Below are 12,968 nucleotides of genomic sequence, written 5' to 3'. Positions count from 1 at the left end.
AAATAAATAGCCTATTAAGTCATTAAGTATTAAGTATTAGGTGCTGTGATGAACAACATTGAGATTACAAAAAAAAAAATTAATGGCTGTTTGAAGCATTTTAAAAACTTCAGTTGCTTTGTTTGCAGGGTTTCCGGGGTAACCGCTGCATTTCTGCTGTTCCATCAGCGCCCTCTGCTGTCAGAGAGTGAACATGCGCCTTCATTCAGCGCTTCACTCGTTAGGCCATGTGCTTTTCATGCACGTTGGGCTTAATTACATCCGAGTGTGTGTCCCTTTGACGCAGAATACAGTGGTGCTGTGCATTTTATACGGTTGATGGGGAAAGCATTCTTAAATGCATTATAAAAATTAATAATTGGTAATAAATTATTATTATTTACAGTATTTTTAAATTCCAATGATAACAATATCATGCATATTCATTATAGTGACTGTTTGACTAGTTGAGACATGACAGTCAGTGTTATTATGCAATTTTGACTCCTAAATTCTTGTGTCGTGGACAAGAACGCCATCAGACTTTGCGACCACTCATCGCTCGTCTTTTTAGCGTGATGTCATCAAGAAGGTGGAACTAGTGACTGAATCCCGGATTAATTCTTGCATTCCATGTCATTGTCGTGTACGAATCACTACGACAATCCACGTCAACGGTTTGTGCCAAAATTGGGTTGATATCATATAGTTTGAACCCAGCTTTAATCTGTGAATGAATTTAGTCAATTTTTCTGTTCAAAACAAGCAACAGACGAAAAGAATCAAGAATAAAAACACAAATCATTACCTTCAGCTCCCGTCTGACTCGCTCGTTCAGCACCGGCAAGATCCACCAAGTTCTACAGAAACAGGAAACGGTGCGTAATAAATGCTGCTTATCCACATGACATCACACAAAAGGCTTGTGGTCCGTTTTGAACTCACCAGGTGCGACACTATGATGGCTCCATCAGCGTTTTCACCAGACGCCGGATCACTCCTCTCACGGCTCTCCAAGATCTGACAGACAAAACAAACCAGACGCTTCAGAGATGAACCTTAAATCAGAGTCCAAACATGCTGCGGTTCAGATCACCTCTTACCATGCGGAAAATGGTGTGCGAGCGGCTGCTGCGCTGGTTCATTTTCGTCTTTCCATAATGCCGGTTTTCTATATGAATCAAGTGACGATCACATAAGTACTGCAGTATGGCGAAATAAAGAACGAGTGAGTGAGTGATGCAATGACTTTACTTTCTCCTTTGGTGATCCAGGACAGGGCTTGTTCCGGTGACGTCACCATCTCTTCGGTCAGATCAGCCACGTACACGTTTTTCTGCGGACAGACTGAAAGTTACGAAATGAAACTACGCAATGAAAACGCAACGAAAGACGAACGACTTACGTAGTTCCCTTCACGAATTTCCAGAGGTTTTCTTTTCCAGCTTTCACAGAGCAAATCTGTGACCGTCTCGTTGTAGATCTCCATGTAGCTCACGCGCAGGAGGAACTCCTTCTTTGGGCACTAGAAAAGATGCAAGCTATTAAATGCTCACTGCCATAAAGGCATTGATTATTAACAAATGTACAAGACAGACGTACAGAAATAAGTATCCACTACTCTTTAAATCAGGTCTTCAACAACAATAATTCACCCCAAAATGATAACGGCGTCATCATTTTTAATTATTCGTGAGGTGAAAGACTGAAATGTAAGGAGGAGCGCTCAGATCTCAAAAGTTCGCTTACGTTTTTAATAGTTTTGAAGACGTCAGCCATGGCGAGAGGAATCACTCCGGGGTTATGCTCACTTCCCATCATGGTGAAAGTCTTTCCGGAAGATGTCTGTCCGTAGGCAAATATCGTGCCTGAAAATAGGAGATTATGCATTTAGATTTAACAGTAAAACACATCTAGTGCACAATATAATCCACCTGTGTGCATTGTGCTCATACAGCAAGCATTTTTATTAGGGATGAACCAATATGAAAATTTTGGCCGATAACCGATAAATCTAAAGCAAAGTTGAACATACACATCAGTCAAAAGTTTGGAAACATTACTATTTTTAATGTTTTTGAACAAAGTCTCTTATGCTCATTAAGGCTGCATTTATTTCATAATAAATACAGAAAAAACTGCAATATTGTGAAATATTATTACAATTTAAAATTATGGTTTTCTTTCTTAATATACTTTAAAATATAATTTATATCCAGTGATCAAAGCTGAATTTTCAGCATCATTACCCCGATCTTCAGTGTCACATGATCCTTCAGAAATCAAATATGATGATTTGCTGCTCAGTTATTATTAATGTTGAAAACAAGGTTTTTTTGGAACCTGTGATACTTTTTTCAGGATTCAATGATGAATAAAAGGTTAAAAAGAACAGCATTTATTCAAAATATAAACATTTTCTAACAATATAAATCTTCACTATCACTTTATCAATTTAACACATCTGTACTGAATAAAAGTATTAATTAAAATACTTTAAAAAAAAAAGAACGGTAGTGTATATTGTTACAAAATATTTCTATTTTAAATAAATGCTGATTTTTTTTTTACTTTTTATTCATCAAAAGAATCCTGAAAAAGTATCACAGGTTATAAAATAATATGAAGCAGCACAACTGTTTCCAACATCATATCAGAATGATTTCTGAAGGATCATGTGACACTGAAGACTGGAGTAATGATGCTGAAAATTAAGCTTTAAATCACAGGAATAAGTTATATTTTAAAGTATATTAAAATAAAAAACCATAATTTTAAATTGCAATAATATTTCACAATATTTGTTTATAAATGCTGCATTAATGAGCATAAGAGACTTTGTTCAAAAACATTAAAAATAATAACTTTGGACTGGTAGTGTATATCGGCCGATATACCGTGCATCCCTAATTTTTTTTTTCTCTACATTTGTGTCTTATATTGCACAATGTCTTCAGAGGGATCAAATGGATCTGATTTGCTGTGAGATTGTAGTTGCATGTTCTGGACTCACCGTTATAGCCTTCGACTGCGGACACGACCAGCGGCTTTGCGATGTCCTGGTAGAGCTGACCGGTGCTCTCTTCAGCACTGAACACACGGTCTGAAACACATGAAGGTCAGATTCACTGCTCTGCTGGTCACTCTGGTGGTCAAGATCCACTGAAGATCAACTCACCAAAACTGAAGCTCTTAGTTTGAGTTCCATCATCATCCAGCTGATGGATGGCCTGTTTGTCTGCTCTCCAGAACAGCTGGACCGGTTCTGAACTCTCAGACTCCTCCCTGAAAACATCAGTGTCATCATCAGATGAGTCTAAAAACACTGAAAATCTACTTTAAACACAACATTAATGGAATAAACTGACACGAACCTGCAGGTTGCATAAACCGCCAAAGTTAGTCATTTAATTTTTTTTCTTTAAGATTAAATCATAACTTTTTAGATACATAAAGTAGATACTATGGTCTAAAAAATGAGACTATTATTAACCGCTAGTTGGTCAGATTAGCTCTTAAGACACACAGAGGACGTGTTTATGCAACTGGCTACTGGTAAACCAGCGAAATATGAAGATATATTATTATTGAATTGCTCAAATTCCGTTTTTAGAAAACTTTTACTTAAGAAATATGACAAAAAACAACCTTTTGTATTGATTTATGAAGATGTCATTAGCAACTGTTCACTCCTCCCCAGAGAATCTGTCAGCAATAACTGTTTTATGAGTTAAATTTACCTCCATGCTCAAAATATAAATATTTTCTTACCTTTTAATAAGGGGTCTGACCCTAACGCACACTTTGACGGCGGATTCTTCCGTCATTTTCGGTCACTCCATTAGCGCTGAACTGAGCTGTTGAAACTGACTGAGCGCTCAGCGAGATTTAAAAATTTAACAGACTTTTCATTGGACGGCGAACTGTGCGCATGCGCAGATCAGCGGCCGCTCTCATTTGTCCCTGTTGAAATGCTTCTGGAGAGACTCCGCCCATGTGATTTTAAACGAGATCTGATAGAATATGCATGAACGTACATGACGCCTCATGAATATTACAGTTCGTGGAAAGTCGTTATGTTTATACAATTCATTAATTTCATTAGTTTAATATTTTTGAATGTTTCCTTTTCCGTGTTTTTTTGTTTTAATTCAGGAGTGTTTTACTTCTTAAATATATATTTAGCCTATACGTTTTGAGTATAGTATTATTACAGGTGTTTTTCTCAAATCAGTCAATAAACAGCGTCATTAAGCCCCAATGTTAAATGAACAATATGTTTGGGTTTTTGGGAAGTGTGGAAATGTTCAATAGCCTGTTTTAAAGGATTAGTTCAATTTCAAATTAAAATTTTCTGATAATTTACTCACCCTCATGTCATCCAAGATGTTCATGTCTTTCTTTCTTCAGTCGAAAAGAAATGAAGGTTTTTGATGAAAACATTCCAGGATTATTCTACTTATAGTGGACTTCAATGGAGCCCAAACGGTTGAAGGTTAAGTCCTTACCTAAACGGTTCGGTGTACCGTTACACCCCTATTAAACATTCATGTTATATTAGAGGTGGTTTGTGACATGCATAATGAATGAATGCTGATGGGAAATGAGGAAATATGGGATCACTATTAAATCTCTTAATAACAAGCTTTTGAAAAAAGAGTAGCCTAAAAATCACTCACATTCACTCAATCAGGGACGTGTTTTCTAATGGCAGAAACCAAACCATTATGACACTCAGTAGAAGTGCTTCAAGTTAATTCCTTCATGACTGAAACTTTAAAGAATGAATTCAAATGTATTGTTTATAACTTTATCTTATATAATCTTTTAATTAATTGTGTGAAATCTATGCATCACGTGGCTTTGGGTACGTAGCCATGCCGAAGTTTCAGGATGACCTTAGAGTCATTGGGCCCCATTTCAGGGCATAGAGGCGTCTTGTAGACGGGGCTCTAGCCTGGGAGATAGTGTTTAGCACACTCTCGGGGAGGTCCACAGGCTCCCATCGAGAAGCCAAAGATGAAGTGCCCACAGCTCGGGATGGGGGTGCCAGATTGTTCTGTTCGCCTGAGGGGAATGGGCCATGGGGCTGTTACGAGCAGCTGAGGTTGGTTCTTCCAGATTGGGGCCACCAGAAGCACCCTGTGGTTGTGTTCCCTGATTTGCCTCATGACCTGAGGGGCAGTGAGAGTTGGGCAATGAGAGTTGTCTTCTGAGGTGAAGAGATCGATCTCTGCCTTCCCGAAGATCTCCCAAATTTCTTGAATCGTCTGGGGATGGAGCATCCACTCCTCTGAGGGAATGTTGCTCCGGGGCAGCATGTCTACTCCCTGGTTCAATTTGCCCAGAACATGCAATGCTCTCAGCGAATGCAGGTTGGGCTGCACCCATTCTAAGAGGTGCTTCGCCAGCACGAAAAGACTCTTTGATGATAGCGCCCATGGGCGTACGGGACACCCCCGCAGCCCCCGCGGCGCGTGGGGCCTCCACCCTATGATGGGCCCCATCGCAGATTCACCTATTTGCTATATAACCTTTGCTTTCTTTAGAACTGAACTCAATTGACTCAAGATGAAAATAAAGTGAAGACAAAAAATGCAAGCAGAAGACCATAGAAAAGAGTAGTAAATTACCAGAAAAGAGGGAAAAATTCACCGTTGTTTCCATCGCTCATAAGGTAGCCAAGACAACAGCGTTGACTCGCTATATTAGCGGACGTGTGCCGTTAACTGAGACAAATAAACATGTTTGGTCTTTGCTGAGACATTATTATTATTATTATTATATTTTGCACAAACGTAGGCCTATTTACCCCATCGCAAGCTCTGCTAATGGTCAGCTATCGGAATGGCTGAAGTCAGCTATCGGAATGTAGCCTTTATAGAGTTCTTTATTCTTTTACTGTAAATACATGAATTTAGTTTAGGCCTATATCATTTGATGCACCGATCGAAATTACTGAAAATTTGCCGCCAGAAACAGCAATTTTTGTTTTCGGTCGAAATAGTTTTGGAGGGCTGAAATCATTGGACGAAACTGCGAGGTTTAGCTTCTTCTCACGTTTTGACTGTGTTCTAATTCGTGAACATCGTGGATGAACTACAAATATGTTGATTTTCTTTTTTTATTATTATTAGGCTATTGATAGCCTATGTATTTTCAAGTTCAATCTTTCAGTCTTTTTTTTTTTTTTTTTTCAGTTGATGCGTGAACAAAACTACACTAAAATTTGTAGCGCACCCATCCAATAATAACAACAATAAACTCTGTTTTAATATGAAACAAAGTCTTTCTCAATTTTTAAATCCTGTCAAAAACAAAATTTTAAAAGATCATTTTTAATCTCACAATTCTGACTTATTTCCTCAGAATTGAGAGATATAAAGTCCAATTCTGAGGGGCATTTTTTCTCAGAAATGCAAGTTTATATCTCACAATAAATTTATGCACGAATTTGCGACTTTATTTCATGCAATTCTAAGGGGGGGAAAAGTCAGAATTGAGAGATACATTTGTAGTTATATTTTATTATTGTTCATTGACGGAAAAGCTCAGCTCAGACAGCACGGATCAAGCGTGAACTAATCATCTCTTCCTCTTTAGTCTTCTTTACTACTATTACAGCAGCAACTTAACATGAATGAACAGCAGAAAGAATGTTGAAAGGTACAGAACAATTTCCCGAAATGTATCGCGTATCAAACTATTGCGTCTTAATATTGCGTAATCGATCAATCAGTGTTTCAACCGCGGAAAGACGACAATAAATAACGCCACATTTACCTCAGAAAAGCCATTCAATGACCATAAACTGGATAGTTAGCTAGAAATAACCCTAAAACAGCATTTCATATACATAGGGCCTATCTGTATTCATTATATTTTGACTTAACCTGTTGTTGTCTTCGTTAATGTATGTTAAGTATACCGCCATCATTTAAATGTTTATATTTAACCAACAAATTGTAGTAGAAACAATTATTTTAAAAAGTTTATATAAAAATTCCTTATATAGCTTAATGTTTTATTTTCAAAATTGTAGGCTATTTGATTGTTGATTATTAAATGCATTTTATTTAATTAATTGATTAACCAAATTTATTTTCGTTTTCCGTTCATTTTGTTTCTGTAAAAAAAAAAAAAATCGGGGCAACACTAAAATTAATTGAACTAATTAAGAAGTTTAATATTAATAAAAATTATTTTTTTCTAATGGAACCTTGAAGAAACCTGCCATTTTTTGGAGCAGAGGCATGTTTAGCTGCAAGTTCATAAAATATTTAGGGCCCGAGCACCGATGGTGTGAGGACCCTATTGGAATTGCTCAGCCAATTCTTCTTCTTCTCCAAAATGAATCGCATTTTTGAGGGCCTAAACATTCTCAAAAACTCATAAAACTTTGCACACGCGTCAGAAGTGGTGAAAATTTACATCTGATATGGGTTTCAGAATTAGGTGTGGCAAAATGGCTCGATAGCGCCACCTACAAAATTTCAATTAAGCGCCCTTGGTGCTACGTTTCACTTACAGTTATGAAATTCGGTAGACAGATGTAACAGCCCAATACCTACAAAAAAGGGTGCAAAGTTTGTAAACCCAACAGGAAGTGAGATATTTTGAATTTTCTCTACAAAATTTTTGGCAGTTTTTGCCATTTCCACATGTACTTTAACGAACTCCTCCTAGAGCTTTAATCAGATCAACATCATATTTGGTCAGTCTAATCTAAAGGCCTTTGAGACGTTAAATTGCGAAGATCTAGAGTTTTCGCTGAAGGGCGTGTCCACGGCGGCCTAGCAAAATTCGATGTTTCGCCATGAAACAGGAAGTTGTTGTAACTCGGGCATACAATGTCCAATCTGCCCCAAACTTCACATGTGTGATAAGAGTCCTGGCCTAAAGACATCTATATGACAATATACAGTTAGCTATAGCGCCACCTGTTGGCAGCAGGAAGTGTGGCACTTTTACATGATTTTGCCATAATTCTCCTGTATTTACTTGCTCACATGCATGGGCCCTTTCATCGCTGCTTGCAGCTTTAATATTCCTGTTGGGATTTTAGTTCAACTAAAAAAACTAGGTTACATATGCCAAAATTACATTATATGAATGTTAATAATAACATTAGAAGCATCAGTACAATGATAACTGCATACGGGGTACAGCAGCAGCAGGTGTGTGCACAACAAAATGTCATACGTGACGTCACTGCTGGTGGGAGGGGCCCCATCTCATGCTTTGCGGGGGGGCCTCACAGATGTGCGGTATGCCACTGATAGCGCCCCCTGGCATTTTATGTAGGACACCACTGTCATGATCTCTGACCGAACAAGACGTGGTGACTTCTCAGGTCTGGCAGGAACATCTGGAAGAACTGATAGCATCTCTAGGCAGTTGATGTGCAGCTGACTTTCCTCCTCCGGCCAGGAGCCAAAGGCCGGTCTGCCTTCGCACAGAGCTCCCCAACCGGTGTTGGACGCATCTTTTGAGACAACCTTCCTTCTGGGACCATTCCCTGGTGCACACCTCGGTTGAACCAATGTGGGTCCTTCCAGGGGGCCAGGGCTGTCAAGCATGAGGTGGAACCTGAGGTTTCAGCCAATCTGTAGGGGCTGCATGCATAACAGGCCCAGCTGAAGTACTGGGGAGACAGAGGCCATAAGGCCTAGCAACATCTGAAACGATCTGAGAGGAAAGAAGCCACGAGCCGTTGAATGGCCAGAGCATTCTCTGGCGAGACTGTAGTCCTTATTTGGGCTGAATCGAAAACTGCCCCAACTGTCTGAGATCTAGGATGGGCCAGAGGTCGCCATCCTTTTTGGGGATGAGGAAGTAGCGGCTGTAAAACCTGACTCACTCTGGACTGGGGGAACCATTTCTATGGCTCCTTATCACCTCGGAGCCGAGGACGTGAGCATCCTTTGCTCTCAGTGAGGTGGGGAGCACGCCGCTGAAACGCGGGGGTCTTCGAGCGAATTGAAGTGAGTATCCTCGTTTTATAATCCCCATCACCCAACTTGAGAATCAGAAGTAAATCAGTGAACATTATTAAAGCAGTGCAGAATCAAACTAACTCAAAGTTTACTGACGGACGATGTGGAGCTTCACAAACATCAGAATCTGGAATGAAACTGAAAATAAAGATGCAGAGATTTTGTTTTCAGTAGTAAATGTTGCTCTAAGATTTTTCTTTATTTTGCTCTATCAAAGTTTATTTGATAAACTTGCAGAATGACAGAATCAGAGTATTATATCACTGTACACATTTTCCTGTCTATAACACTTGAGGCTCTTTTGTGGTTTTCTAATATGAAGTTTGGTTTTGTTTGCTGATGCGGCTGCATGTACATTAAGTGTAAATGATGTTTAATGCATCTTCGTTTGATGTTTCCAGAGTTATTCAGGCTATAAAAAAGCAGCTCATAAACACCATCATCTTCTGATGAACAGCATCTTCAGTCTGCAGTCTGATTCCTGGTAAGATCATGTCGTCTCATGTGTGAATTATTGTGTCATTGTGTTTCGGCCTTTAGTCAAACATGTTGTTCAGCTTGTTGACTCTCTAGTGTGCTTGTTTATGTGGAACAGTGTAGAAGAAAGTAAAGAAATTACAATGGAATTATTTAATGCAGCTTTGGAAGTTTTCTTTCAGGTCCTTGTTGGACCCACTTTCCATTTTAGGTTCTTGAGATTCATTGATAATAATGATGATCAGCTCATAAACATCATCATCTGTTTTGTAGTTTGATGTTTATTATGATTCCAGGTCAGATCATGAGATGAAGTTTATATTGTCAGCTATCTTTGTGTTTCAGCCTCTGGAATCATGTGATCATTTGTGCTTAAACCAGTTTCATTTAATTAACCTTGTGTGATTTCTGTACAGCAGATCCAAATGGAAAAACTAAAAGTTTACTTCAGTCATCGTAGCCGAACCAGTTCTGGAAGTAAATAAAGCTCTATGTGGATGGTAATTGTCTCTCATGTACGACTGTAAAAATAAATTTGCATTGCACCTCAGTGATCACTCAAACATTCAGATCGCAATTTATTCACAGAGGAGTTTTGTGCAATCAGCTTCATGATTGTCTGCTGTCAATTAAAATGGCACATGCTTGGAACAATGAGACTAAATTCAAGTTAAAGTAATAAATAATATTTATTATTTGATTCTTAAAATCTTTTGACTTTAGTTAAGATTAGTGATGGTTGATACCGGGGCTCCGACGCAGTTTTTACATCACTATTGTATCACACACCGTACTGATGCTTGTATTGAAATGACAATAACATGTTATTGATGAAGCTTTGAACTTCATGCAGTTTTGGAAAGTCGGGACAGCGGATTTTTGATGAAAGCGGCACAATTTGATGGAAGCCTCAAACGCTTCAGAAAGACTCAGCTTCCCATCAGCAGTTAAGATCCAAGTTTAATAGGAAAATCCAGAATCGTTGTCACAGCCAGGCAAATGGTCAAAACACATGAAAACAAAAAGAGCAAGAGTGCTCAGACGTACAACGTAACAATAAAAAAACCTAAACTGACAGAAACAAACCAGAATGACATAAGTGAAGACAGCTGTGCGCAGTGATCAGTGACGAGTCTGGAACAAAGGGTTATGGGAGATGGAGTCCGTGATAGTGAGACAATAGTCCGGGGTGGAGTGCACTCCAGCAGGTTATCATGACAGATTTAAATAATCAAATAAATAGGAAGAAAGACACGCTAAATATAGTTGAAGTGATTTTGTCTTGCATTTGATCTCAAATTATGTCATTTTAAAAATGGGGAATTTAGCGGAACTAATGCAGCCTCTTACAGCACATGAGGTAGGCTAAACACAAAGCTGCTTGGTTTATATTCTAATGTAATTTTACATAATAGTACATATTTTAACATTTTATTGCACACCTGTTGCTGCCAGAACAACTGCCATTCGTGATTTATTTCTCTCTCTCCTTTTTGTTCTTAAAATCTTCCCACCGCTGTGCTGGATGAGGTGATGAAATATTGTTCATGTAAATAATTTCCAGAATGTATGTGTTACGGTACTGGTGTAGAGATGAGGCAGATGCAGATTTCCACAATCAAACACTCTTTAATATAAACAACGGCAGGGAATCACCAAACATACACATAACACAACAGAGAACGGACCAGGAGTGAAGGGAGTGAGTGCAATATATGGGGAGTGCTGACAATGGAGTCCAGGTGCAGGTGATGAGTGACGATGAGGAGCTGACGAGGGAAGTGAGTGCAGGTGTGGAGAACAGGAGGATCTTGGGAAATTGAGTCCAGGGGAACACGGGATCTGTAACAGTACCTCCCGGTAGGCGTGTCCTCGCGCCGTAGATGTAACAACCGGGAGGGGGGCGGGCGCCCTGGAGACCTCAAACCGGAGCAGGGGGAGGAGTAGACTGGAGTGGAGGTCTCCAGGGCAGGCTCAAAAGCCATGGCGGGTCAGGGGCCGTGGGCAGCCATGGCGGGTCAGGGGCCGTGGGCAGCCATGGCGGGTCAGGGGCCGTGGGCAGCCATGGCGGGTCAGGGGCCGTGGGCAGCCATGGCGGGTCAGGGGCCGTGGGCAGCCATGGCGGGTCAGGGGCCGTGGGCAGCCATGGCGGGTCAGGGGCCGTGGGCAGCCATGGCGGGTCAGGGGCCGTGGGCAGCCATGGCGGGTCAGGGGCCGTGGGCAGCCATGGCGGGTCAGGGGCCGTGGGCAGCCATGGCGGGTCAGGGGCCGTGGGCAGCCATGGCGGGTCAGGGGCCGTGGGCAGCCATGGCGGGTCAGGGGCCGTGGGCAGCCATGGCGGGTCAGGGGCCGTGGGCAGCCATGGCGGGTCAGGGGCCGTGGGCAGCCATGGCGGGTCAGGGGCCGTGGGCAGCCATGGCGGGTCAGGGGCCGTGGGCAGCCATGGCGGGTCAGGGGCCGTGGGCAGCCATGGCGGGTCAGGGGCCGTGGGCAGCCATGGCGGGTCAGGGGCCGTGGGCAGCCATGGCGGGTCAGGGGCCGTGGGCAGCCATGGCGGGTCAGGGGCCGTGGGCAGCCATGGCGGGTCAGGGGCCGTGGGCAGCCATGGCGGGTCAGGGGCCGTGGGCAGCCATGGCGGGTCAGGGGCCGTGGGCAGCCATGGCGGGTCAGGGGCCGTGGGCAGCCATGGCGGGTCAGGGGCCGTGGGCAGCCATGGCGGGTCAGGGGCCGTGGGCAGCCATGGCGGGTCAGGGGCCGTGGGCAGCCATGGAGGGTCAGGGGCCGAGGGCAGCCATGGAGGGTCAGGGGCCGAAGCCATAGAGCAGTTGAGCCCAGGCGGCGCTGAAGGACCGGCGGGAGATGGCGGAACCAGCGGCTCCGCCGACCGAAGCGCAGCCGGGGCTCCAGAAGGCCGCAGTTGAACACAGACGAGAGACAACAAAGTGAACACCAGGGGGAGTGAGGAAGCCAACTGGAAACGAGGGACGGAGCGGAGACGGAGGAGTGCAGTCCAGAGGGGAGGGCAGGCTGACGAGGGACCAAGGTGTGAACGGGGGCAGGATGGAGACTTGTGAGGCTGGAGGACTGATGGGCCATAGTGGAGACGAGGGAGGTTGGAGCCAGAGTGTAGGTAATCGCCCAGAGGTCCGAGGTGGAGATCTGGGTGAGGGGGCTTGAGGTGGAGGTGCAGTGTAAACACAAATGGATGGAGGTGGGAGAGGGAGGCAGGGAGGGAAAATAGTCTTTGCAAAGTTCATAATTGGAGCAGAGGGCTCGGCGGCGGCGGCTGGAGCGGCAGGCTCTGTCCAAAAGTCTATAAGCCAGGCCGCATCACTGGGCGGCTTGTGTGAGGCTGGCAGAGGTTTGTAGTCCATACCCTCATACATAATTAAGATACCCGTAGGGACGGGATCGGGCTCTGGAGACACTGGAGCGGGCTCTGGAGACACTGGAGCGGGCTCTGGAGACACTGGAGCGGGCTCTGGAGACACTGGAGCGGGCTCTGGAGACACTGGA

At 42.8% G+C, this 12,968-nt stretch overlaps 1 protein-coding gene across 2 annotated transcripts in view; it reads right to left on the bottom strand.

The window, feature by feature from the left end:
- The window catches only part of cenpe (centromere protein E), a 28,250-nt gene extending 24,394 nt beyond the window's left edge, over positions 1–3,856 (bottom strand). For both annotated transcript variants that reach the window (XM_067402974.1, XM_067402976.1), the window contains exons 1-9: positions 3,751–3,856; positions 3,158–3,264; positions 2,993–3,082; positions 1,729–1,847; positions 1,385–1,504; positions 1,234–1,315; positions 1,083–1,150; positions 925–999; positions 788–839 (exon numbers count right to left, since the gene is read on the bottom strand). In XM_067402974.1, coding sequence (XP_067259075.1) covers positions 788–839; positions 925–999; positions 1,083–1,150; positions 1,234–1,315; positions 1,385–1,504; positions 1,729–1,847; positions 2,993–3,082; positions 3,158–3,264; positions 3,751–3,806 — 769 coding nt within the window. In that variant the 5' untranslated portion in view covers positions 3,807–3,856. The remainder of the gene's footprint in view (positions 1–787; positions 840–924; positions 1,000–1,082; positions 1,151–1,233; positions 1,316–1,384; positions 1,505–1,728; positions 1,848–2,992; positions 3,083–3,157; positions 3,265–3,750) is intronic.
- Positions 3,857–12,968: the final 9,112 nt, after the last annotated feature.

The sequence above is a fragment of the Chanodichthys erythropterus genome, chromosome 12, assembly GCF_024489055.1.
Source record: "Chanodichthys erythropterus isolate Z2021 chromosome 12, ASM2448905v1, whole genome shotgun sequence".
In the NCBI taxonomy this organism is placed as follows: domain Eukaryota; kingdom Metazoa; phylum Chordata; class Actinopteri; order Cypriniformes; family Xenocyprididae; genus Chanodichthys; species Chanodichthys erythropterus.
Note: the sequence above shows the minus strand (reverse complement) of the source record. Positions and strands in the feature narration are given on the sequence as shown.